Source organism: Pseudorasbora parva, chromosome 2 (genome assembly GCF_024679245.1).
Source record: "Pseudorasbora parva isolate DD20220531a chromosome 2, ASM2467924v1, whole genome shotgun sequence".
NCBI lineage: Eukaryota > Metazoa > Chordata > Actinopteri > Cypriniformes > Gobionidae > Pseudorasbora > Pseudorasbora parva.
Window position 1 is genome coordinate 27,183,427 of NC_090173.1, and position 25,379 is coordinate 27,208,805.

Consider the following 25,379-nt stretch of genomic DNA (forward strand, 5'->3'; position numbering starts at 1 on the left):
AAGTTGGAGTCAGATTTATTTAATTGCTTTAAAAGAAGTCACTTATACTCAACAAGGCTTTTTTTTTTTGTTTGATAAAAGTAAAAACAATAATATTGTGAAATATTACAATTTAAAATAACTGTTTTAATGTATTTTAAAATGTAATTTCTGTGATGGCAAGAACCATTTATTATTATTAACAAGTGTTGAAAACAGCTTATATATAAAAAGCTTCTTTGAATAAAGCCCTTGTCATTGTCTGACAACTGGTTTATCTTGTCATTTTAGGGTTGTAGGGTCTTAGAATAGGGTTGTGTTGACCCAGTTGACAGCTTGGCACTTTGGTTCTACCGCACGTCCTGACAGGGTTCAGACAGGTGGCTGTGATGTCATCCGAATGGGACTTTAACCTGCCAATCTCAAATGCAGTCATGTATGAGTCGAGTTTTCACTGCGTGGCACTGCTGACGGAGAGAATGGGAATAATAACTTCATATTGGTGTGCCAATGCATGCATGGTGACATTAGTTATAAGGACAGTGTCATACATACATAGTTTGTACATCATACTGTAAAAATGTCTGTCTGGATGCTTTTTCTTTTCTCTTGGTTTAAGTGAGCTTAGAAGCACAATCAGGTACAGCAGCCCTAATCAACTATCTTGTGCCAGTCAGACTGCAGTTAAGTGCCACTGCACAAAGTCCATGTCTAATCAAATCGGGGTGAACATCAAGCCTATTTTTAGCTGCCTTTCTTGATTCAAGAAAAGGTAAACTGAGAGAGACCAGCAGATGTACTAGATTTATAGGCTATGATAAGTGGCAAAGACAAATGTAATTCAGCAAAAGAGAAAATGCCTGCAAAAATGGCATTCTACAGAATTTACTTTTACATGTATTCATTTAGCAGACGCTTTTATCTAATGAAGAGGTGAATAATAAAAGTGCTTGAAATACTAAGTTTTGGACATTGCTTAGAATAGGGAGGGAATTTTTTGTTGTTGTTGTGTGTAATGGCATGGTGTAGATGGCTTTGTAGGGGTTATGTTTGTTTCAGCAGGATGCTCTGTAGATGTGGTCTTTAAATGTGTTAGTTAGGGTGTTAGTTTCACTTAATCACTTAACTTGCTGTTCAGTTTCCTGGTGAAAGCAGAATGGACAAAGCAATTCAGCTCCATGTATTGAATTTATATTGCATTTTAAAGACATACCAACCTAACATAAGCAAATCTAGGAGAAACTGTGTGGTGTTGTTGTTGTTGTTGTTGTTGTTTATTTAGCCATATTTATTTTAATTGCTATTTATTTAGCTTTTTTTTTTCAGCTTTATTGATTTATTCATTGCATTGATCAGACATGCATGCCTGCTGCAGGTTCGTAAAGCATTTTGAAAGATTGCTGTTAATTTATTAGTCTCAAGGGGCTGATGGTTAATGAGTTGCTGTATGTCTTTCTCTCTGCAGTGCTTTTTAGTCATCTAGCACCATGTCAGCCAAAGCCATCTCCGAGCAGACGGGGAAGGAATTCCTTTACAAACACATTTGCACTACAGCCGCCGTACAGAACCGCTTCCGCTATGCTAATGTGACCACAGAAACCGACTGGGAGCGTCTGGTCCAGGATCACCCCTGGCTTCTGACGGAGGTAAGACTGCTGTTGGATGTAACTGATCTAGGATAACATTTGGGTTTGAGTTGAAACCATAATGGCCACGTTGTGCAACTCAATGACCTCAAGCACCTCATGATCAATGACCATGAGACGCTTGCAAAGGCCAACAATTAAACATTAGTGCAGGTGAAATCGGAGAACTTGTTCTCAGTATATCTGACAGATTTACAAACTCTGTTGCAAAATAAATCACAGTGTATTCTTGAACAGCAATCGGTAACTTAGTTGTAATCTCTATCCAATGGTTTACTTGTTTACTTTGCCATAAGAATGCAATGTCTTTGAATCTTTGTGTGGGAGGAGGGAGGGGGGGGGGGGGGGGGGTCCAGCAAATAGTATGTATATATTCCAAATATTTAAAAATATATATTTAAAAAGTCATGTAAATACGTTTTTCTAAAATTAGATCACATCCTAAATATTGTGAAATGATAATTTATTATATTATAAATTCAGTTATATCGTAAAAAATTAAATTATATCAAATTATGTATATTATATTTGATATATATATATATATATATATATATATATATATATATAAAAAAAGAAATATATACAAAGTATTTTATTGCAATAAAAATATAACTTTTATAATGATTGTTGTTGTCATACTCATTAATCTTGAGTGGTTTCACCAAATCATTCACAAATATTTTAAGTGTTACAATTACCAGCAATTCCATTTAATTAAACTTATGAGACCTTTATATAGGGCAGTTCTGTTGATGGCTCAACATGAAGGGTAAATGAGTTAAAGAAATCATATAGAGAGACATCGAGGATGTTGGACGGAGAGGATGGCAGTCATTAGTATGCTACTTCACTAGCAGACCAATTAAAGCAGCTAAAGTGAGCATAGCAGAATTTCTCGAATGACAGTACAGGGACCGTTTCTGCTGAAAAAGCACTCTTAATCACCTTTATGGAGGAGCCTAGAGGGTAAAATGATATTAGATATGACTCATGTCTCTCTGTCTCCAGCGACTGAGACCGCTTTAGAGAACGGTCACTTATAGATCTGAAATTTCATTTGATCATCATTCTGCCTTGTGTTTGTGTTTTAAAAATAAATAATAAGGAAATTCCAGTTCTTAACACTGCAGGTTCCAAAAATGTAAGCTCATTGGAAATCTTTTGTTAATTTATTTTTTCATTTCAACTTAGATTTTTAAGGATTTTTAAAACAAAGAAAAGTTTAAGAGGAATTTCCATCTAGATTTCAGTTAGTAGTTCAGCTTTGGATTTTGTCGAAGATTGTCACATTTGTGTATTTTCTATTCATTGTTGGCTTTGCAATAACTCCTGCAACAATATTGGTAGCATGAATTTGTATGTTGTAATCAATATTTGATTGATTTATTGTTTTGTTTTTTAAATTTAAAAAATTAAATGTTTCTGTTCAGCGGTTAGTCGTTAAGCCAGATCAGCTGATCAAGCGCAGAGGAAAACTGGGACTGGTGGGTGTGAACCTGGATCTGAAGGGTGTAAAGGAATGGCTCAGACCCCGCCTTATGAAGGAGACAATGGTAAGGACTATTACGCTATTTTAAAGGTTTCTAATTTAATTTTGGAGGTCTCCTACAACAGGTTTACATGCATCAAAGGTCAAAACACGTGAATTTTCTTAATATGCGTTGTGCATCTCCACATTGTTCAGTGATTATCAAACAACTCAAGGGATGAATCAGAAATCCCTCCTTTCCACGAGCCTACTCTGCTCTAATAGGCCAGATTATGCGGGAACTGTAGCAATAACGGCACATTAGCCGGCTAATGTAAATGACTGATGTTACACAAAATTTAGCAAAACAAATCTTGATCTATCCTTTAGTTTTGCTCAAAGTAGAAAGAACGACAGACAATCTGCATTAAAAGGTTTTTAGGTAATAGTGGCACAGCTGAATAGTATTTCAGTAAGACAGTAATAACTGGAATATGGAAACGTACACAATATAAAACGCCAAACTACATATTTTGAGTATTGACCCATCTTTTAAGAGCAAGAGTTTTGCAAATCCCGCCTTGCCTATATATGTTTATGTGTATGCATGTCATTTTTTAATGCAATTTATTTTAGCTTGATAACCTCCATTCAGTTTTCACACTATATTAGTTGTTTTCATGCCTTTTGCATTGATGCCAGTTATCTAAAAATATATAAAACAAACTAAAATCTGACTGTTTATTGTACTGAAATCCTACTGATCTATCACTAGCATAATAATTTGTGTAACAGTGTATTGTAGAATATTTCTGCAAAGATCTGGCTTTCATCTTTTCTCATTGTTTTTTCCACCTTGTCATCCTTTTATTTTTCTCCCCCTCTCTTTGAAATGTCACATCGCCGCCTTCTTTTTCTCTAGTTGATTTATATCAACTGGCCTTTTGGCCCACTGTTGTGACTGCAACACAAATGAGATTGGTGTGTGTGTGAATTTGGCTTGCAGCTCTGCTTGTCAAATCTTTGACTTTTCCAGCTAGTCTCTAAACACTGAGGTGCAGTCACTAGTGCTCAGCTCAAGCCTTTATACTGCCTGAACTCTTGCTCTCCTCTTCTCTACTTCTTCCTCCCCATCTCTGGCCTCCTTTTCTTCTGCCTTTTACATAATTCTCTTTTCATTGTATGTTTTTCTTTAGAAGAAGCTTTTAGATTCTGACCGAAGGCAGTTTCTGATGTTTAAATCTTAAGGAAATCCTGATATACAAGCATAAGCTTTTAAAATCTCTCTGTCTCTCAGGTAGGGAAGGCTAAAGGCATTCTCAAGAACTTCCTGATTGAGCCCTTTGTAGCCCATAAGCAGGTGAGCCTGTCCCATAAATGATATGTACTATGGCCATGAATAAATTGGCTTATTTAATTGTGCCTAATTTAATAAAAATAATAATAGTAATTGTAATATTTATTACTACTACTGATAATGATGATAATAATAATAATTCATTTTAGCTGCAAATTTGTATTATTGTTATTTAACAATAACTCTGCATCTAATATATATTTATATATATATTTGCATTAATTTATTGGAATCATATAATACTAATTTTCTTATTAATTTTAATTATATTATATTTTTGTAGGTGGTTATATTATTTACATGGTTGCTAAATGTATTATGTAATGAGCAGATATTAGAAATCGAGATGTAACATTGTTCAATTATGACTTTGCCTCAGGAGGAGGAGTTTTACGTGTGCATCTATGCAACACGTGAAGGTGATTACATGCTCTTCCATCATGAGGGTGGTGTGGACGTGGGTGATGTAGACTCTAAAGCCTTGAAGCTCCTGGTGGGAGTGGATGAGAAGATCAGCGCGGACACAGTCAAGAGTCAGCTCCTCACAAACGCCCCTGCAGATAAGAAAGAGTGAGTCAGATAAAATGCATAAATATAACATTGTATGAATATATATACATATTAGCATGTGTACTTCTATTCAGCAGGACTGCACTGATTTTTCTATAGTATCTATAGTTTATAGTTTTTTGTATAGGTTAGCCTTTTTGTGTTATTCTGAGGTTTTGACTTATTTTTTCTGTTTTACGTAACTTTTAAAATGTTTAAATATGGTGGTCTACTTTTTGTTTTCTTTTTTGTCAGAGAATTCAGATTCCTTGTGAAGGACATTCTAGGAAAAATATAAGCATAATTTAAAGGGATAGTTCACCCAAAAATTAAAATTCTGTCATCATTTATTCACCCTCATGTTTTTTTAATATTTTTTTTATAGTTTATTTAAAAGGGACAATGCACATTAATTAACGTTTTTTGTTTTACAAAATGCGGCAGAGTTATCTAGAGAGCTAATTTTCATCTGTAGTCCCTTGGCAGGTAGACACAGCATCGTAATAAAAAATAAAAAAATACATGTAAAACAATTTAACAAAATGGATACATAATAACAAATACAATACAAAGAAGGGCAGTACCTAAGATAAGATAAACCTATTAATGATTGCAGTTTTGAGTGTTTTTAATCCATTTCTTAAGTGTAAATTTAAATGATAAATAGCTGGTGCTCTCTCTGAGTTCCATAGGGAGGCAGTTCCAATAATTTGAGGCCCGTACTGAGAAGACTGTTTGACCAAACTTACTACGTCTATACGGTACAACACACTCTCCCCTGGTAACTGCCCCTGTTGCCCTGCCACTACTGTTCTTCTGTTGTATCAATTCACCCAGTGGTGGAGGTCCAAGTCCATAAGGCAGGCATCTAGGTAATGTAACAAAATTGAATGCATTATATTTAGTAATAATATTGCAATGATGATTGGTAATAGGTTTTGGATCTAATATTTTAAAGGTTTGCTTATAAAGAGTTTCTATTGGTTTAAGAGTTGTCACATTTGCTTGGGACCAGCTTGTAAAACAATATATGTGAGAAAAAATCATGGCATGCATAAAAAGTTTGGCTGCCTCTGTTGTTAAATAAGGCCTTATGTGTCTGAAGTTAGCCAGATTATATCTAATGGTATTAGCCACCTTTTTAACAATGCTTTTTAAAAGTTAAATTAGAATCTAAAATAATACCAAGGTATTTAAACTCAGAGACCACCATGAGCTTTTCTCCCTCAATAAAAACATCAGCCTGCTGTGCACTTGTAGACCTCTTAGAAAAGAACATACTGACTGTTTTGTTAATGTTAAGATGCAGATCTGACATTTCTAGACATTTGGAAACATGCACCAGTGCTTCGGTTAATTTAGCTGCAGCCGGTTGTTTGTTCTTGGTATGCAAATAAAGAACTGTATCATCTGCATACATTTGCACATTAACAGATTGATAGACTGAAGGCAAATCATTAATGTACAGGCTAAACAAGATAGGGCCCAATCCTGGGGTACACCAATATTACAATCAAGATATGAAGAGTAAGAATTACCAATATGTACACTCTGTTTCCTGTTAGTTAAATATGACTCCATCCATTTCATGGCCTCATCTGAGAAATTAAAAAAAGATAATTTTGATAATAGTGTCCAGTGATTCACAGTGTCAAAATACTTTTCAAGGTCCAGAAACACTGCACCTACTATACCACCCTCATCTAATTGTAACTTAATATTTTCAAGGAGGAAACAGTTAGCTGTCTCTGTAGAATGGTTTGAAATGGTGTGAAATCCAAATTGCATTGGATGCAAAGGGGTGTAGCCCAAGTTTAGATGTCAGCTGGTCTATAATTTGATACCATTGTTTTATCACCAGACTTCTAGATCGGAGACACTACTGCTTTTTTCCAGGAGCTTGAAAAAGTACTTTGCCTAACTGACAGGTTGATCAGATGTGCAATAGGGCGAGCAAATGTGTCCCTGACTGTGTCATTTTAAAAATGAGGTATCCAAACCATGTGAATCCCTTGCTTTTGAAGTTTTTAGCGAGGTTATGATTTTTATAACCTCTGATTCAGATATTTCCTTTATTTTAAAAATAGATTTAGCTTTATCAATAGGATTAGATGTTGTAGTTTCAGTTGGGTTGAGCCAGCTCCTTAACTGAATTTATAAAGAAATCATTAAATGTTCTTGCAATCATATCATTATCTTGGGTCAGGATTCCATTCACTTTGAGTTCAGGTAAAGTTATCCTTTGTTCCTTATTCCGACCAGTTAATTTATTAAGATTTCTCCAAATAAGTTTCCAATTTCCTTGAGCTTCATTAATAATTCTAATAAAAAACTCTTAGACTTTTATAAATTCCATTACCTTATTTCGGAGAGTTGTGAAGGTGAGCCGGTCGCTTCTGTGGCCTGATTTTAGAGCCCTCTTTAAAGCAAAATCTCTTTCTTTCATTTGTTGCCAAAGAATGTCATTTAGCCATGGTAAGGTGGTCTTTTGTCCATGTTTACATATTCTGATCGGACAGACCAGTCAGCAGATTGTGTGTTGTAGTTACCCTCTGAGGTCTATTCGTAAATATCAGATCAATTTGAGTCTGAGAGGAGTTGGTTATTCTTGTTGGACCTTGTATCAGTTGGGAAAGATTGAATTTATTAGTTATCTCTCAGTTTTTTTCTCCCAATTTATATTAATCGCCCATTAGTATTATCTCCTTTTTACCATCACATTGCTTAAGAATATTATAGAGATGCTCATAAAATATGTTATTGGTTGATGGTGGTCGATATAGGCAAATGACAATAAAAAAAAAATCAAGACATTTGAGGAGATGGTGACATATTGAACCCAATATACTCCATGTCTATTTCCTGTGACCATTCAATGATGTTACATGTTATTGTGTTTTTAACATATACTAGCAATCCCCCACCCCTGCCCTTATTCCTTATTTCTATCCCTCCTACACACATTATACCCAGAAATTTCAAAGGCAGCCTCAGGTGAGTGCTTGTCAAGCCATGTTTCAGTGAGACCAAGAAAGTCCAAGTTAGAGTGAGACGGTAAGTTTTCTAGCTGATTGCTTTTAGAGACAATGCTATGTATATTCAAATGTCCGCCGAGTAATCCCTTGGGTTTGGATTGCGGATCAGTTTCGCATGATTAAGAGTTTTAAAAAAGTTAATTCTTCGATTTTTCCGAATCGCCGGGTTTAGTCCCCAGTGTTGCTGATTATAAGTGTGCTTTTTAACTGGATTTGCGGTTTGGTTGGCCCCATTTTCTTGTGAGGGCGAAGCAGTCAAAGATTGAAACTCACCGCCTCCCGGCGCTGTTCCAAACCTGTATGAGTTTCTTTCTTCTGCTGAACACAGGAAGATATTATGAAGAAAGAGCAACCATTGACTACCATAGTATTTTTCTCCCTACTATGGTAGTCAGTGGTTACTCAATCTGCTTGGTATCTACAAATATCTTCTTTTGTGTTTAGCGGAAGAAAGAAACTCATACAGGTTTGAAACAACATGAGCCTGAGTAAATGATGACAGAATTTCATTTTTTTTGGTGAATTATCCCTTTAATTGCCTCAACACTCTTAAAGGGATAGTTCATCCAAATATTAAAATCACTCCATGATTGACTCACCCTTATGTCATCCTAAGAGTATATGAAAATCTTCTTTAAGAATACAATCTGCGTTATGATAAAAATGTCCTGGCTAATCCAAGCATTGTAATGGCAGTGAATGGCAGCCCAAAATTTGAAGCCCAAATAAGTGAACCATTATAAAAGTGAATTGATGGGTTTTTGTTAGAAATATAAGTAAGTAAGTTTAATATGGAAGGTGATCCGCCAGAAGCTAGATATTTTACTGGCTACCCGGAGTCGTATGGATTACTTTTGTAATGGATTGATGCACTTTCGGGCTTCAAATTGTGAGCTGCTATTACCTGCCATCATAATGCATGGATTAGCCAGGACATTTTTTATATAACTCTGATTTTATTTGTCTGAAAGAAGAATGTCGTATACACATATGATGCCTCGAGGGTGAATAAATTATGGGATATTTTTTTTATTTTGGGTGAACTATCCCTTTAAGGGTTCACTCTGTATCGCTGAACACAAGAGGCTGCAGGCAAAAGAGAAGCTCAGCTGTGCTAGCTGTAGTTGAGGGCACTTTGATCCATTACACAAATGAGATCTTTCCTCTTTCCTCATGTCCTCCCACCCTCTAGTATTATTCAATCCACGTCTATAAACCCTGTCTGTCTTTTTGATGGCGCACACACATACACTGACATCTCGTTCTGGCGCTGGCCTCATCGTCTTGGCTGACATTGAGATTGACGGGGAGACTGTTTGGCAACATTGGCCAATATCCTTTCTTTCCTTCTATTCATCCATCTGTTTTTACTCTTCCTCTCACTCTCTCTTTCTCAGTCAGACAGCCATACTATGATCTTAGAAAAAAATGACAGCTTGAAAAACAACAACTCCCTCTTTCAAATATTGTGGCATATATATATATATATATATATATATATATATATATATATATATATATATATATATATATATATATATATATATATATATATATATATATATATATATATATATATCTCCTTTTTGTCATCTTTCACCAAGTACATTTACTGATTTACTGGCAATCCTCAAGGTCCTCCCTCTTCCTCCAGTGATTCAGTGTCCTCGTCATTCCTTGTGTATAATTTGTTCTCTGGACTATGGGCCGTCACAGTTTTTTTTTTTTTTAAATGAGGTGGATGACATATGATTCTCTCACTTTCTCCTCCCTCATGTCTCCCTTTATTTTGCCTTGTTACTCCAAACACCGGCTGGTCTGGCTTCAATTGGTAACCGATTCTGTCATTAAATTGGTTTTTAACTGTCATTACTGTTCCCAGTCCCAGTTGTTGTTGTTTTTTTGTAAATAAAATTAACTAAATTATGTTCTTTTGAACTTTGTATTCAGGACTATTAGTCCTGATATAAATGTATCAACCGTTTCAATAAAAACATTAAACACAACTGTTTATAACATTGAAAATAATAAGAATTCAGCTTTGCCACCACCGGAATAAATGCAACTTTAAAATATATTAAAATAGAAAAGAGTTATTTAAAAATATATATATTTACTTATTTTTTACTGTGTTTTATCAGAATTGTTTTTAACATAAGATATATATATATATATATATATATATATATATATATATATATATATATATATATATATATATATATATATATATATATATATATATATATATATTAGGGCTGCACGTTTTCAAGTTTTTCATTAACCGTTAACCGAGGCCCTTAGCGGTTAATACTCGGTTAACCATAGAGTGCGTCAGGGTTATTTTTAGTTTATTAATTTGACGACCGCCATCTCCGTAGTGAACGCGCCTATAGAGAGAAATGCACATCATGGATTACATAATCAGAGAGTAGCCTATTTCTTTTCGTTTTAAATTGTTAAAAGACATTTCAAGCTTTCTTAAGATATATTTCATGTCTGTGAGGCGTACGCTGAGTTTCGTTAAATTAGGATGAGATGCGCTCCAGTTCACGAGCAATGCAAGTGGCCGCGAGGGCGCCTGCAGGATTAGGGCATGTAGTAAAATATGCAGCCGAGAATGATTCACACAGACTCAGCGTTTGACTCGCACGGCTGAGCCTCTCCCGGCAGAGAGTTCAAGCATCTGTGGACTCGTCCCTTCAGCTCTGGCCATCTTGCTTTCAGTCCGTGATTAGCTTTTTGGTTTTCTTCATTACAGTTAAAGTAACGTCTGCTTTTCTCTAGTCATTCACAAGTTTCTCACTTCAAACTTTCTTTCTTCTGCTCCGTTATGCACAGCGCGCGCGGCTCCCGCTCTGCTTCTGCCTTGTCTAAAGATGCGGTAACGTTAAGCACTGCATTGCAATACTTGCATTTCGCCCCGTCACTCTCATTTTTAAAGTGCTCCCACGCTTTCTTTGCCCGCTTAGAAAGCTGGTCATGACTTCTTCTTGTGGATATTACAAATGTCTGGGAGCGCTCTGGTGGTCTCTAGGGGTGCAAAAATATATTACAACTAAATTCAAAGCACGTCATTGACGCCACTTAACCGAGCAAAATGTTTCACTCGGTTACGCTATTTTTAACGGTTAATCGGTTAATCGGTTAACCATGGACACCCCTAGTATATATATATATATATATATATATATATATATATATACATACATACATTTGTAAAAAAAAATCTTACTGACCCCAAACCAAAAGCCAATTTAAAAAATAATTTAAACAAATGCCAATGGAGTAAAAAAATAAGCTTAATTTTAGAGTTTTTGTTTTGCTTTGTACTTTCATTTGTTTGTTCATTTAAGTTATAATGACTGTTAACCACAAATCCATACTTATTTGTGACCCTGGACTACAAAACCAGTCAAAAAGGTAAAAAAAAAAAAAAAAGATTTATAAATATGAATAAATAAGCTTTCCATTAATGTATGGTTTGTTAGGATACAACTATTTGAAGGTAACAAAGGGTAATCAATATTGAGTAAATTGCCTTTTAGAGTTGTCCAAATGGAGTTCTCCGTCCTTAGCCATGCATATTATTACTAATATTTTATTTATATATATATATATATATATATAATAATATAAAAAATATAATATCTTCATGGAACGAGATCCTTGGCATAAAAGAAAAATCTTTAATTTGGAACCATGCAATGTATTGTTGGCTATTGCCACAAATATAGCCGTTTTGGGTGTGTGAAGTCAATGATGAGATTGTGTTGTGTCAACATTGTTTTGTGCTTTATTGTGAAACTAAACTACTATCAGTTTAGCATGTTCATAATATTTAATGTGAAAATAATATTCTAATAATTGAATATTACATGGAGGTGTTTTTTTTGGTCTCTGCAGGATGTTGACTAGTTTCCTGGTGGGCTTGTTCAACCTGTATGAAGACTTATACTTTACATACTTGGAGATCAACCCTCTTGGTAAGTCACAAAAGCAGCCCACTGTCAGCCAGGCATGGATTGCATTAGCGTAACCACCCAGACTTCTGATTCACTTCTGCCTAATGCCTTGCCACTGTTGGTTCGCTCTATGGAATCCAAAGACAAACCACTTTCGGTTATTTTCAAGGCAGTAAAAGCTCTACTTGCTCATTATTTTTGAATGACTAAGTTAGAAAATAAGCAAATAAAGTGTAAAATATTTTCTTTTATTACTGAAGGCCGAAGTCTGATCCAACTTGGTGTAAAAAAACCCATCATAGAATGTTTTGAGAGAACATTTAATTTGAGAAAATGAATGCATTAGATTTCTAATTAATTAACATTGATGCTGTTTGATGGTGAGTAGGACTGTTTCATAGGGCACTAATTAATAATCCCTGTGTGCCCTATGGCGTCTGCTCCTGTGTTATGAACTGAGTTTCTAACTTCCTTTGATGTTTCTGTTTGAGATTTTTGTCTATAAAAATCACATTTTTATAATTGCAAGTCTGCTTCTCGGCCTGTTAGAAAATATGCTCTGTCTGCACGAGTTTCACATTCTTGAAACCATAAAAGTGCAGCTTCATCCAGTGGAAAGCATTACTCATTATTGTGTATGTATGTATGTGTGTGTGTATGTATGTAGTCACATGCAAAAAATGCAAAGTGAAGTCAGTTTGTGGTATGAACAAATGCTCTCTTTTTCTCTGTCAGTGGTCACTAAGGATGGAGTGTATGTGCTGGACATGGCTGCTAAAATCGATGCCACAGCCGATTACTTGTGTAAGGCCAAGTGGGGTGATGTGGAGTTTCCCCCTCCCTTCGGCAGAGAAGCCTATCCTGAGGTAACAATATCATATGTATTTTGTTGCAAAGTTTTGTACATTTTCAGTGACCGATGCCATTTAAATGTTATTTTGTATAAATTAATATAGAAACTTAATCTATAAATTAATCTAGAAACTAGAAGGAATTGCTTGCCTTTATCGTTTTGTTTTTGTTGATTCATCAGTCGGAAGCTTGTACCTCTCGTATTCTTCTGCGTTTGCTTACTTTCACTTCTTCTAAAGGATATGATTTAATAATTAATTAAGCAGTCCTTCATAAATCATTTATGGCTTTCAAACTCGCCACACAGACCGTGATGAGTTGTTTCAGGGACCGAGTGATGTGTGTCCGCTCTTCGTCACTCCTGGCAGGAGCCTGTGTATTGAGGCAATGTTTATCTGACAGAAGGCTGGTTTAATTGGTCTCTCACACACAAATACAATAGCTGTCATAACAGTCTGGTTTAGCTGGAATAAATTCAGACTTGGCTTATTAATAAATAACTTTAGGTACAATGTGTTACCTTTCTGTGCTGCCAGTCTGCATCATTAAATATTTGGCCAACACACTGTCCACAAGCCATTTTATAATGCTTTTGTTTACTGTACATGCACAAAATTTCTACTTTTTTTGTTATTTATGAGCAAATTATTTGCTTCATTATGACATTAGCTTTTGCTGAACTAATGGTTACGTGTTATTTTTTTTTATTATTTTTTTTTTTATTTTTTTTAACCAAATGATGTTAACCAAACCCAGGAATTTGGAATTAACCGGTCAAAAAATTCCAGTATAAAAGCCTTCTTATAACCTCTCTGTAGGAGGCCTACATAGCAGATCTAGATGCTAAGAGTGGTGCCAGCCTCAAACTCACTCTTCTGAATCCTCGCGGACGGATCTGGACCATGGTGGCAGGGGGCGGAGCTTCTGTTGTGTACAGGTATCTGTCACTCGGGAGTTAAGGCTAGTTTGCGCATGTGCATATGGATCATGTATGAATGAATCTTAATTGCTTAAATTGAAAGTGATTATTTCATCCAAAAATGTTGTTCCCAATTTCTATAACTTTCTTCTGGTGAACACAAAAGATATTTTAAAGAATGTTTAAACTCTTCTGCCCATACGATGAATGTCTTAAAAGTATAATGAAAGACTGTTTAGACAAAAAAAAAATCATCTTTTCATGTTGTGCACAAAAGATAAAAAGTCATGCAGATTTGTATTGAAATAAAGGTGAGTAAATGATGACCTAAATCTTAGTAGAGTAGCTTGAAATAGCTAAATTATAGTCGGCGACATTTTGAAGGGAGATGCTGGTATAATGAGCAGAAATCCTGTGCTTCATGGTCTGAGAGATGAAGCAGATACCTGTATATGAGCCAGACGGTGAGAGCTAAATGACATTACCCATCCATGCTTGATAACTATTATCTGGAGATTTATCTTTCATTACTGCATCTGTTCTTCTCTCTCTGGATGGAGCGAGAGACTAATTAGGATGTGTATGTGCTGTCCTCTGAGAGTGGAGCAAAGGATCAAGAAACCAAATGTTTTCTTATTTAATGCTCATAAACAAACAAATAACACCATGCTAAATTTTGGATGATTTGATTTGCTCTATTTGCTCTGTAATTTTGAGATTTAATTTGGGATCTCGGTGATAAATATTTTTGACATAACACTTGTAGGGGGCATAACACACACAGTTTCTGCCAATCTCATGTTAATCTTGAGTACCTATAGAGTAGTATTGCATCCTTCATATCTCAGAAGAGTGTTTAGTTTTATCATATTTATAAAAGACATCCGCTGTACAGTTTATTTTCTTAAAATAGCCAAACTCGTGAAGGCGTGCAGTATGCGGAACTAAAGAATCTCTGGCACACACCCACTTCATGGATAACTTTCGGTTTATTATACGTTCATGTCGTTCACATTTAAATGCATTTATGTGCTGATTGCCAACAAAACAGGTATTTGATGCAGTTCCACTCACCACCTGCCCTGCAGGTTTGACCAGGAACAAACAAATATACTTGTAGAACTCTGCTGCTGCTCTGGCAAAACAAACTGCATCCACTGTTCCCTTTACGCTGAGTTATTTGAGAAGTTGAACAATATATCTTCCCCTCAACCAGAAGCACACTTCTTTAGCGATATTGTTGATTTTGTGGTCTAAAAACAAAATGACAGCGCTGCCGACAGCTTCCGTAATTTCGAACAAAGCTTGTTGATGGACATGCTCTTGCTCTCGCTCCGGCTGATGTACTGTGCACACACACTTATCTGGGAGGGAGGGGGGGTGGACATTTCAAATCTTGAAGCAGTTTATTTGGCACAGAAATACTCTGTCATACGTATAGCTCCGTCATATATAGCCAACAATTTAACTAATTATGATTTTTTTTCCTCACTCATAGTGATACAATTTGTGATCTGGGAGGAGTTAATGAACTGGCCAATTATGGCGAGTATTCAGGTGCTCCTAGTGAACAACAAACATATGATTATGCCAAAACCATCCTCTCCCTGATGACCCGTGAGAAACACATCAATGGTATGTTCACTATGATCTTGTTGTTAAAGTGCTTCTTTATCAGTCTTTCATTGATTAGAATTTATGCTAGCACTGCTTTCATTACAAAACCAGTTGATGCCTGATAATTTTAATTCCGAAACAATTAATTCAGCATAATTTAATACAATTTTAAAAAGTTAATAGACTATCTTTTCTAAGGTTTTCTAATGTATTTGTGGTATCCCATGTTACTATTCACTTCTCTTATATAGGTAAAGTCCTGATCATTGGAGGCAGCATTGCCAACTTCACTAATGTAGCAGCAACGTTTAAGGTTAGACACTGTTCATGATGTGCATTTTTGCTATTTATCTGCATTAGCAGATTATGATACCCATTATGTGTTTGTTTGGCTGTTTCAAATGTACCAGGGTATTGTCAGGGCTATCAAAGATTACCAGGACCCTCTGAAAGAGCATGAGGTCACTATATTTGTCCGTCGTGGTGGCCCCAACTACCAGGAAGGTTTAAGAGTGATGGGTGAAGTTGGTGAGTTGAGTTTGTTCATGTGCATGTTGAAGTACAGAAGCATTGCTTTTTTTGTACACATCTCATGTTAATAATATCTTGTGTGTATGTGTGCAGGAAAGACCACCGGTATCCCCATTCATGTTTTTGGCACTGAGACCCACATGACCGCTATTGTTGGAATGGCATTAGGTCATAGGCCAATCGCCACACAGCCTCGTGGCGCTGCCCACACCGCAAACTTCCTTCTCAATGCTAGCGGTGGAACCACAGTGAGTGATTTATGTAGCTTACATTCAGTGTGCTTGCATTGAAAACCTCTTATAGTCTCAAGCATGTCATTCGATGATCCAGGGCTTTCTTCAACAGTTTAAGATCATAATATGCTGTGCTGGACTGTAATGGTCACTTTGAAGAGTGCCAAATTCAAGGACCAATACATAATTCTCTCTTAAGATCTTCCTTACTATTGCTCTCTCTCCCACTCCCAGACTCCAGCATCATCCAGATCAGCCTCTTTTTCTGAGGTCAAAACTGGAGCAGAAAACTCATCAGGTCAAAAGACTCGTGCTGGACTTCCTCCAGGTTAGTGCAAATTTGATCACACTCTAACAAGCAGACAATTACAGTAACTGAATAGATTTATGGTAAGCTGTTGCGCCCCCTACAGACCCATGTTAGAAGGATTTTAAACGGTCATATACACAAAAGGTGTTTTTGACTTGAAGAGGCGCTGCCCAGACCAGTTGGAATCAATTTACCGTTAGATTGATTAGAGGGCAGATGATTACTTATGCTTTTGAATCACTCTTGCAGTACTTTCTTATACACTGCTCGGTCTGGGCAGCGCCACTTCAAGTTGAACAAACCTAACGATAAAAAAATTGATTGTTCTGGCTTTAGCTTTTAAATGGATGGCCCATGTTTAAAGCTGTTGTGAATACTTCCATTGTAAACTGTATTAATGTGGCATGCACAGCACTTCAGACATTGCACTGCAATTATAAATGGCCTACATCCTAACTTATTATTATTTTTGCTACTAATAGGGTAAATTATTTATTATATATGATTTTTTTCATTTGTTTGGTCACTGTGTGTTCTGTTAATTAAATTCAATATAGACATTAGTTGTAGAAATTAAGTTCAGGTGCTTCTGGCTTGTAAAATCTGGATGGAACAGTCCCATAGTCTTCAAACAAACCCTAAATACCTGAATTTTAATACATTCAGCCCTAATCTTCAGATTAATTTTAATTTATAAAGCCCACATTGTGCTTATATTCTGTACATTAATTCTCTGAACATTTAGTGTTGGAAGCATTTCCTTCTTGAATATAGTGTTTTGTTAGCCTATAAAGATGGACTTAAACAGCAGTCTGCCCTGTTATACTTCCAGAAAGAGTTGCGATGTAATGGTAATGTTTTTTTATGTCTTTCTTCCCTCTGCTGTTTCTCTATGTCCTTCTGTCATTATCTCTATAGCCAAAAGCACCACTCTGTTCAGTAACCACACCAAGGCCATAGTGTGGGGGATGCAGACACGTGCGGTGCAGGGCATGCTGGACTTCGATTATGTGTGCTCACGTCAGGAACCGTCAGTAGCAGCCATGGTTTACCCCTTCACGTGAGTCTTATGCATGCATTTAAAACCCTGGCTGGGGACGGCTGTCATGATAGAGTGATATCTAGAGGTGGAAAGCTCCTGAGATCTAATTTCTATAAGTTTTGGATTACTTGACCCCATATGTATATCTAATGTTAGAACACGTTATTTCTCTTTTAATCAGTGGAGACCATAAGCAGAAGTTTTACTGGGGCCATAAGGAGGTCCTGCTGCCGGTCTATAAGAACATGGCTGATGCAATGAAGAAACATCCAGAAGTGGATGTGCTCATCAGTTTTGCCTCCCTCCGATCTGCCTATGACAGCACCATAGAGACCATGCAGTTCCCACAGGTCTGAGATCAGCATTAGCTGACTATATATTCATATGGCTGTGCAGTGGACTAGACCTTACATGTTCACAAACCATTTTGTTCTGATTGTTTATCTGTTCTGTGTTTTTGTATACAGATTCGCACCATAGCAATCATAGCTGAGGGTATTCCGGAGGCTTTGACTCGCAAGATCATCAAAATGGCAGATGAGAAGGGAATCACTATCATTGGACCTGCAACGGTACAACTCCTAACTACTCCTAACTACATTTCTCTCTCTCGCTCTCTCTCGCTCTCTCTCGCTCTCTCTCTCTCTCTCTCTCTCTCTCTCTCTCTCTCTCTCGCTCTCTCTCGCTCTCTCTCTCTCTCTCTCTCTCTCTCTCTCTCTCTCTCTCTCTCTCTCTCTCTCTCTCTCTCTCTCTCTCTCTCTCTCATCAAATAAATGTATTAATCAAAACAATTCATATGCATTGTATAATTATTTAAAAAGTTACAAAATTAGATTTTTATTCTGAAATCTATAATAATTTTGTAATAGATATATTAAACTATTACTAATTAACAATAGTTACAAAATATATAATTATTAAATGTATTGTTTAAAATTAAATTATTATTAACATTACTACCGCTACCATAAATTATAAATAAAATCATTTTGATTTATCTAAAAGTATATTTTATTTATAATAGTCAAATCCTTTATTTAAAATGCTTCTGCAACTACTTTTTTATTTATTTATTTTTAATTTTTATTATTAAGTAGTAGTAGTAGTTGCAGCAGCAGCAACAATCCAAAATTGGATTTAATTTTATGTATGATCATATAATTTATTTATATTTATTATATTTATGAACAATAATAAAAGTCTGTGGTGTGGGTGTATATTTGTGTATGCTGTAGGTCGGCGGTATTAAACCAGGCTGTTTTAAGATCGGTAATACGGGTGGGATGCTGGATAACATCCTGGCGTCTAAGCTGTACAGGCCAGGAAGTGTGGCCTACGTCTCCCGCTCCGGTGGAATGTCCAATGAGCTCAACAACATCATCTCACGCACTACAGATGGCGTTTATGAAGGAGTTGCAATCGGAGGAGACAGGTGTGTGTTCAAGTCAACATCTCTTTGATACTAAATATAGTGTGACGCATTTCATCAGTGTCACAATTTGTGTGAGAGTTTAAGCCTGTGGCATATGTCTTTCCTGCAGATATCCAGGCTCTGTTTTTATGGATCACGTGTTGAGGTATCAAGACACACCAGGAGTCAAGATGATCGTTGTGCTCGGAGAGGTTAGTGTGCCATTTATTCAGCCACTTACACCATTCTTCCTCCCCTTGAAACATAATAAGAGTTCACTGTCACTATAAAACTCAGAGCCTGACTACAATATCACTCCCATGGGTCTTCTCTTCACTTACAGATTGGAGGAAATGAAGAGTACAAGATTTGCGACGGCATTAAAGAAGGCAGGATCACCAAACCTGTGGTCAGCTGGTGCATCGGGACCTGTGCCACCCTGTTCTCCTCTGAGGTGTGCATGACACAGTGATATTAGACAGTATTGAGCATTGCATAGAATGTGTTCAAACTTTCTTTGGTCCTTGCTTTGGACACTAGGGATGCAACAATACAGTTAGTCCACGGTTCAATACATACCTCGGTTTTTAACCACGGTTTTTTGGCTATTCTATTCTTAGGTGACAGGAACAGAAAAAGAGAAAAACAGATTTTTTTTCTCTCCATTTTTTTTTAAGGAAATTTTTTTTTTTATTGTAATACTCTTTATTTTACTTAAGACTTGAAAACCCTTACTTAAACATAACTTAAATTTAAAAAAACCTTGTACACATTCCCAGTGTATTGTATAACATAAAATAAATATAAAAGAGTTACAGTGGCAGCTCAGATATGTACAGTTGCATTTAAGTATGATATTGAATGAATAAATGTAGGCTAAAATCAAAACTACATAATCTTCAATATACAACATTGATTTAAAGATATATATATATTTTTTATCAACATCATTTTAGAGGTGAACTGTCCCTTTAAGGACAAGCGGTTCACTAGGTTGAGCTGCTGTCAAATGAAGACCTGGTCATGACATCTCATGTACAGACGCGATTTTACTTACACCTTAGACATATAACCGACTGCGTTTATATTTTAACCTTGTGTGTATTTGACAGTAGAGCAGTAAGACTGTCCAGTAAACACGTGTGTTTGACAGACGTTTAATGCATGCGCTCAATGCAAAACAGCGCATAAGCATGCAAATTAAATGTTTTACCGGCAAGGTTTTAAAACGCGGCTAAACACCCCCTAACTTTAGTGCATATGATTGGAAATTTGCTCATGTCAGCTCGTAGACTCACAGGCACACTCAAAAACAGCCAAAATAAACTGAGAGACGTATTTCAAACGGAGAGAAATGGAAGTCATTTATTAAATTCAAAACTGAAAAAAAAACGCAATTCACCAGCGCGCATTGAACCATGAATGCCGTACCGAACGGTTCAATATTATATTGAGTATTGTGGCATCCCTACTGGACACTAACATGAGTTTCAAATGTTAATGACTGAATTAACTGATTGTAACCTGCCTTTTTGTGTTTAGGTCCAGTTTGGCCACGCTGGAGCTTGTGCTAACCAGGCGTCTGAGACGGCAGTGGCAAAGAACCAAGCTCTGGAAGAGGCAGGAGCCTTTGTGCCCAAGAGTTTTGATGAGCTGGGAGAAGTCATCAAGTGTGTCCTTTGTCTACCTATGAATTTATCATCTTAACCTGGCCTTCAGTAACCACATATTTGTGTATCCTATAGATCAGTGTATGATAATCTGGTAGCCAAGGGTGTGATCGTGCCTGCTAAAGAGCTTCCTCCGCCCACAGTACCAATGGATTATTCCTGGGCACGTGTGAGTATTAATTATACGTTTGGATGATAAATCCTCACTTGCTTAATCTTGGCTGGCTTATAGTCATCTATATGTCCTTCGCTCTAGGAGCTGGGTCTGATCCGTAAACCTGCATCCTTCATGACGAGTATCTGTGATGAGAGGGGGCAGGAGCTCATTTACGCTGGCATGCCTATTACTGAGGTCTTTAAGTCTGAGATCGGACTGGGCGGAACTCTTGGCCTGCTCTGGTTCCAGAGGAGGTGTGTTTCACTCTTTGTTTTGAAAACTGCCAGGTTTCTTTCACTCTTTACCGCAAGTACCTGACAAATCACATCTTAAATGATTTTCATGCGCGTATTGCAGGCTGCCGCGCTATGCATGTCAGTTTATCGAGATGTGTCTGATGGTGACGGCGGATCACGGCCCTGCTGTGTCTGGAGCTCATAACACCATTGTGTGTGCACGTGCTGGCAAAGACCTGATCTCCAGCCTCACCTCGGGACTCCTGACCATTGTATGGAAACGAAAGACATTTCCACACACAGTCTGTTTAGCATCAGAAGAACATCGGTTTCATCACTGGTTCTATTTTTGTTAAGGGGGACCGTTTTGGAGGCGCTCTGGACGCAGCTGCAAAGCAGTTCAGTAAGGCGTTTGACAGTGGCATGCTGCCTATGGAGTTTGTCAACAAAATGAAGAAAGATGGCAAACTCATAATGGGCATCGGACACAGGGTGAAATCGGTAAGTACACCAACACACACGAATGCAAATTGTACGCAAGCGTGTTATTTTGCAAATGGATCAATTTAACAATGATTTCCCCTCCCCAGATCAATAATCCTGACATGCGGGTGCAGATCCTCAAAGACTTTGTAAAACAGCATTTTCCTGCCACTCAGCTGCTGGACTACGCTCTGGAGGTGGAGAAGATCACCACCTCAAAGGTACAAATGTGTTTTTGATCTGGTTTACACCTGGTATTAACAGTAGCCATGTTTGCGTGTACACCGTTTGTTTAAATCAGAACATAGTATAGACTGGAATTTAAATTGCATTTGGCCAATTCAGCCCGATTCTCAGATTTAAAAAAGGACTATTAGAAGAGTTCGTGTAATTGCAGTTAGTGACTTGAGCCCTCACACAAAATTCACAAATTGCATAGAAATAGCTTGATTTTTTTTGTTAGTAAAAATTACCCGAACAACAGAAAATGTGACTACAGCTGTAAAATGAAAACAAGGAGTAAGGAAAAACGAACATCTTTTGTATACCGTATGCAGTGAGACAAATAATCTGCATAGTAATTAAATGTGGTTTATGACCAGATGAAGATTCAAGTATAGTTTGTGTTGTTTTTGTCCTTATTTTAATCTCATAAAATGTCTCCTTTTTATTATCAGAAACCAAACCTTATCCTGAATGTTGATGGTTTCATTGGAGTGGCATTTGTGGATCTGCTGAGGAACTGTGGCGGCTTCACTCGGTCAGTAAAATACCTGGTGTAAAAGAACACGGTTATTTTTGTATTATTTATATACTATTATAGTATTCATGGAAAACAATATGCACCACATAGGCACTACAAACAGAGTATGTGTAAACCTGGTGTTATACAAATGTAGCCATCGTTCCTATTTTAACTGATAACTTATATTTATTTAATTGCATTTTAAAAAATGAACAATATAGTTATATAAATATATAATGCGATTAGAGTGGGAAATAGCATCTGGATAGGATTCTTGCAATGCATACAGAAGGGCAATTAAACAACATTTTAAGATGAAGAGGTGCTCTTTGGTTTTTTTAACTGTGATAACTAATGTGCTCACTCACAGAATCAAACATTGCTGCTCTTTATATAACATTTCCAGTTATGAATTATGATACCGCTTGGTTTGTTGGGTTGGATAGCTTTCTCACGTCAACCAAACCACTCTAGAGTTCGTTTTCAATTAGGCTGAGACCACCTCATTCAGGCAATCTTGGACCGATTGTTTTGCTGAGGATCCAAGCACGATTGACATGTTCATAAATATGAGGTCAAAACACACTAAGTTCCAAAACAAACGCTCAAAGCGAGCCAAGTGTAAAAACGCCATACGTTTCAGTCACTTTGTAATGTGGTTTTGTCTTTTTATTTTTTTAAGTAGTGTCGTGGAAAAAGAAACTTGAATAATGATCATAGTGTAGCTGAAATAAAAAAAAACAAGGAAAGTGTCTTTAAAAGCTTTTATTCTTGTCAAGAAGGTCAATTTGGCAGGTTGTGAAGAAAGAAAACACAACCAAAGCCCCTCACTCATTCTTTTATACACTCATTTCAATGGGCGAGGGCCAAACTCCCTCCTTAGTTGGTGTTATCTGCAGCAGTCTCCCCTTGAACTTTTTGAAGGCTACAGACAGGTTTAAGTATCAAAGGTTATAAAAATAAAAGTGTTTACTACAGAGAACTAGAATAAAACTTTTAAAATAAAACTTGCCTTTATATTTAACAAAAATCTTATATAAGTTTAATATAATTAAAAATGCCTTATTTATTTTGGTCAATTTCTCTTATAGTATTTTTAATATTTATTTTATTTCAGTGTTAGTCATTTTTAGTACTTCAACTTATTTTTGTTTATTTCAATAAATGAAAATGACTTTCAATTGATGACTATAAGTGAACACTAGTGAAGAAAAGTGTTGACGTAAATAATAGTAAAAATAAGACTGATCTCTCATGCACTGTCTTTCTCCTGTACAGCGATGAGGCAGATGAGTTTGTGGAAATCGGAGCTCTGAATGGAATCTTTGTGTTGGGACGCAGCATGGGATTCATAGGTGTGTGTGACCTCTTTCTCTGACGCTTGCGTGTCTGTTATGAAATAATGATATTTAAACATTACCTTATATCTTTTTGTGCAGGTCATTATCTGGACCAGAAGCGGTTGAAGCAGGGTTTGTACCGCCATCCTTGGGATGATATTTCTTATGTACTTCCAGAACACATGACCATGTAATGACCGAATCCAGATCTCAATGAACTTGTATGCTATGAAGTCAAAATAAGTCTTTTTGTGTGTAAATGTGTATATACACTCCTCCAGTTGTGAGTGTGTGTGTGTGTGTTACGTTTTCTTTGTTTGGTCCCTGTTTTGATGTTTTGTAATCTTGTGAGGATTTAAAACTGAGTTACTCTCTGCTATAAACTGTAGTTGTAACCTGTCAATAGGCTAATTGCCTGGGGTTGATTGTGTTGCAAAGCATTTTAAAACTGTGAAAACCACCTAACACATTCCATTTCTCTGTAGTAAACATCTCCTGTATATCTACAACACATAAATCTGCTTATCATGTCAGTGTGCGTACAAAAGGGAACTAAAAAAAATGCCTGGTTGCTAGAATCTTCCCAGCATTTGTTTTTCCAAGTAGTCAAGACCGTAAACGAAACTTTTGAAGAATCACTTAAAGAATGACATTGGCAGACTCGAGTGTCACGGTAGTTAGATTGTGATTTTTTTTTATTTATGTTATTTTGATTAGTATGCTGCAAGTAGAGGCATCTGTAATTAACACAGTGCAATAATACACTGCGCATAACAGCGAGCAATAGCTTCATGTGTGTTTATAAGTCTTAATTGTCTTAGAAGTCAGATCAACTAATTTGCAGGAACAAAAGAAAGTTGCTATTTTTAATAACTAATATACAGATTGAAAAGGTATTTCGGATATCAATGTTATTTGTAAACGTGCAGAGTGCCATAAAGTTTACAATGTTTACAGTCCGTCTGCCAGTGCAGCTGTATGAAGATCGGATGAAACAGTTCAGTGTCTGATATTTAGCTGGTTAAAAATCTAATCCATTATAGAAATTAAATAAATCTTTTTTTCATTATATCCAATCTCATCCGTGTTGAATATTAAACTTAAGTTTGTTTTAATGCATTGGTTATGTTTTTTTGTTTTGTTTTTTATTGTCGTAATTATAACAATAAATAAATGTATTAAAGACCAGTTACTCTATGAACATTGGTGGTGTTGACTTGTTGCAGAGCATTACTGTCAAATAAATGCACACTAGATGGCAGTGTGTCAATGCACAAATGCTGGAGCTCAGGCATCACAGGAATACAAAATGGTCCACTTACAACCAGATCTCCATCAATGCTGTTTGAAATACGGATCTTCCAGAAAAGACACATTAAAATGAAAATATTATGCATGTTAATACTATTGAGTTTGTTTATTTATCATGAAGTTTCGCACGTTTGTAAATGCTTCTTTATTTGATTGTTATATCGTTATTATTTGATTTCCACGCTGCGTTTCATGTTCTGATTATGTATGTGAAGCTGATGTGAAGTGCCTTAAATTATTCCTCAGTGTTCCAAGCAACGTTGTGCACACTACATGATTTTAAGCTCGATTTGCAAGTCAAACTTAAAGGCTATGACCGGGGACAATCTTTGTGTGAACTATTTAACGATGCCAGACAAATATCTAGTATGCTATATATACAGACACATATATTTGAAAACCCTGCTATTTTGCAAGTTCTCCCACTTAGAAATCATGGAGGGATCTGAAATTGTCATCGTAGGTGCATGTCCACTGTAGAGACATAATTGTTACGATCTTCCTTTCTAGTCTAGGGGCA

General features: G+C 36.4%; 1 protein-coding gene across 1 annotated transcript in view; it reads left to right on the plus strand.

Moving 5' to 3' along the window:
• aclya (ATP citrate lyase a) overlaps nucleotides 1-24,619 on the plus strand; it is a 29,120-nt gene extending 4,501 nt beyond the window's left edge. The window contains exons 2-28 of the mRNA XM_067414269.1: nucleotides 1,445-1,625; nucleotides 3,059-3,181; nucleotides 4,394-4,456; nucleotides 4,833-5,023; nucleotides 11,944-12,023; nucleotides 12,738-12,868; nucleotides 13,673-13,791; nucleotides 15,272-15,408; nucleotides 15,642-15,703; nucleotides 15,801-15,918; nucleotides 16,015-16,169; nucleotides 16,389-16,482; nucleotides 17,383-17,524; nucleotides 17,688-17,856; nucleotides 17,974-18,078; nucleotides 18,742-18,938; nucleotides 19,048-19,129; nucleotides 19,261-19,371; nucleotides 20,460-20,587; nucleotides 20,663-20,756; nucleotides 20,844-20,998; nucleotides 21,102-21,252; nucleotides 21,338-21,481; nucleotides 21,571-21,684; nucleotides 22,141-22,223; nucleotides 23,487-23,563; nucleotides 23,648-24,619. Coding sequence (XP_067270370.1) covers nucleotides 1,467-1,625; nucleotides 3,059-3,181; nucleotides 4,394-4,456; nucleotides 4,833-5,023; nucleotides 11,944-12,023; nucleotides 12,738-12,868; nucleotides 13,673-13,791; nucleotides 15,272-15,408; nucleotides 15,642-15,703; nucleotides 15,801-15,918; nucleotides 16,015-16,169; nucleotides 16,389-16,482; nucleotides 17,383-17,524; nucleotides 17,688-17,856; nucleotides 17,974-18,078; nucleotides 18,742-18,938; nucleotides 19,048-19,129; nucleotides 19,261-19,371; nucleotides 20,460-20,587; nucleotides 20,663-20,756; nucleotides 20,844-20,998; nucleotides 21,102-21,252; nucleotides 21,338-21,481; nucleotides 21,571-21,684; nucleotides 22,141-22,223; nucleotides 23,487-23,563; nucleotides 23,648-23,742 — 3,279 coding nt within the window. The 5' untranslated portion in view covers nucleotides 1,445-1,466 and the 3' untranslated portion in view covers nucleotides 23,743-24,619. The remainder of the gene's footprint in view (nucleotides 1-1,444; nucleotides 1,626-3,058; nucleotides 3,182-4,393; nucleotides 4,457-4,832; nucleotides 5,024-11,943; nucleotides 12,024-12,737; nucleotides 12,869-13,672; nucleotides 13,792-15,271; nucleotides 15,409-15,641; nucleotides 15,704-15,800; nucleotides 15,919-16,014; nucleotides 16,170-16,388; nucleotides 16,483-17,382; nucleotides 17,525-17,687; nucleotides 17,857-17,973; nucleotides 18,079-18,741; nucleotides 18,939-19,047; nucleotides 19,130-19,260; nucleotides 19,372-20,459; nucleotides 20,588-20,662; nucleotides 20,757-20,843; nucleotides 20,999-21,101; nucleotides 21,253-21,337; nucleotides 21,482-21,570; nucleotides 21,685-22,140; nucleotides 22,224-23,486; nucleotides 23,564-23,647) is intronic.
• Nucleotides 24,620-25,379: the final 760 nt, after the last annotated feature.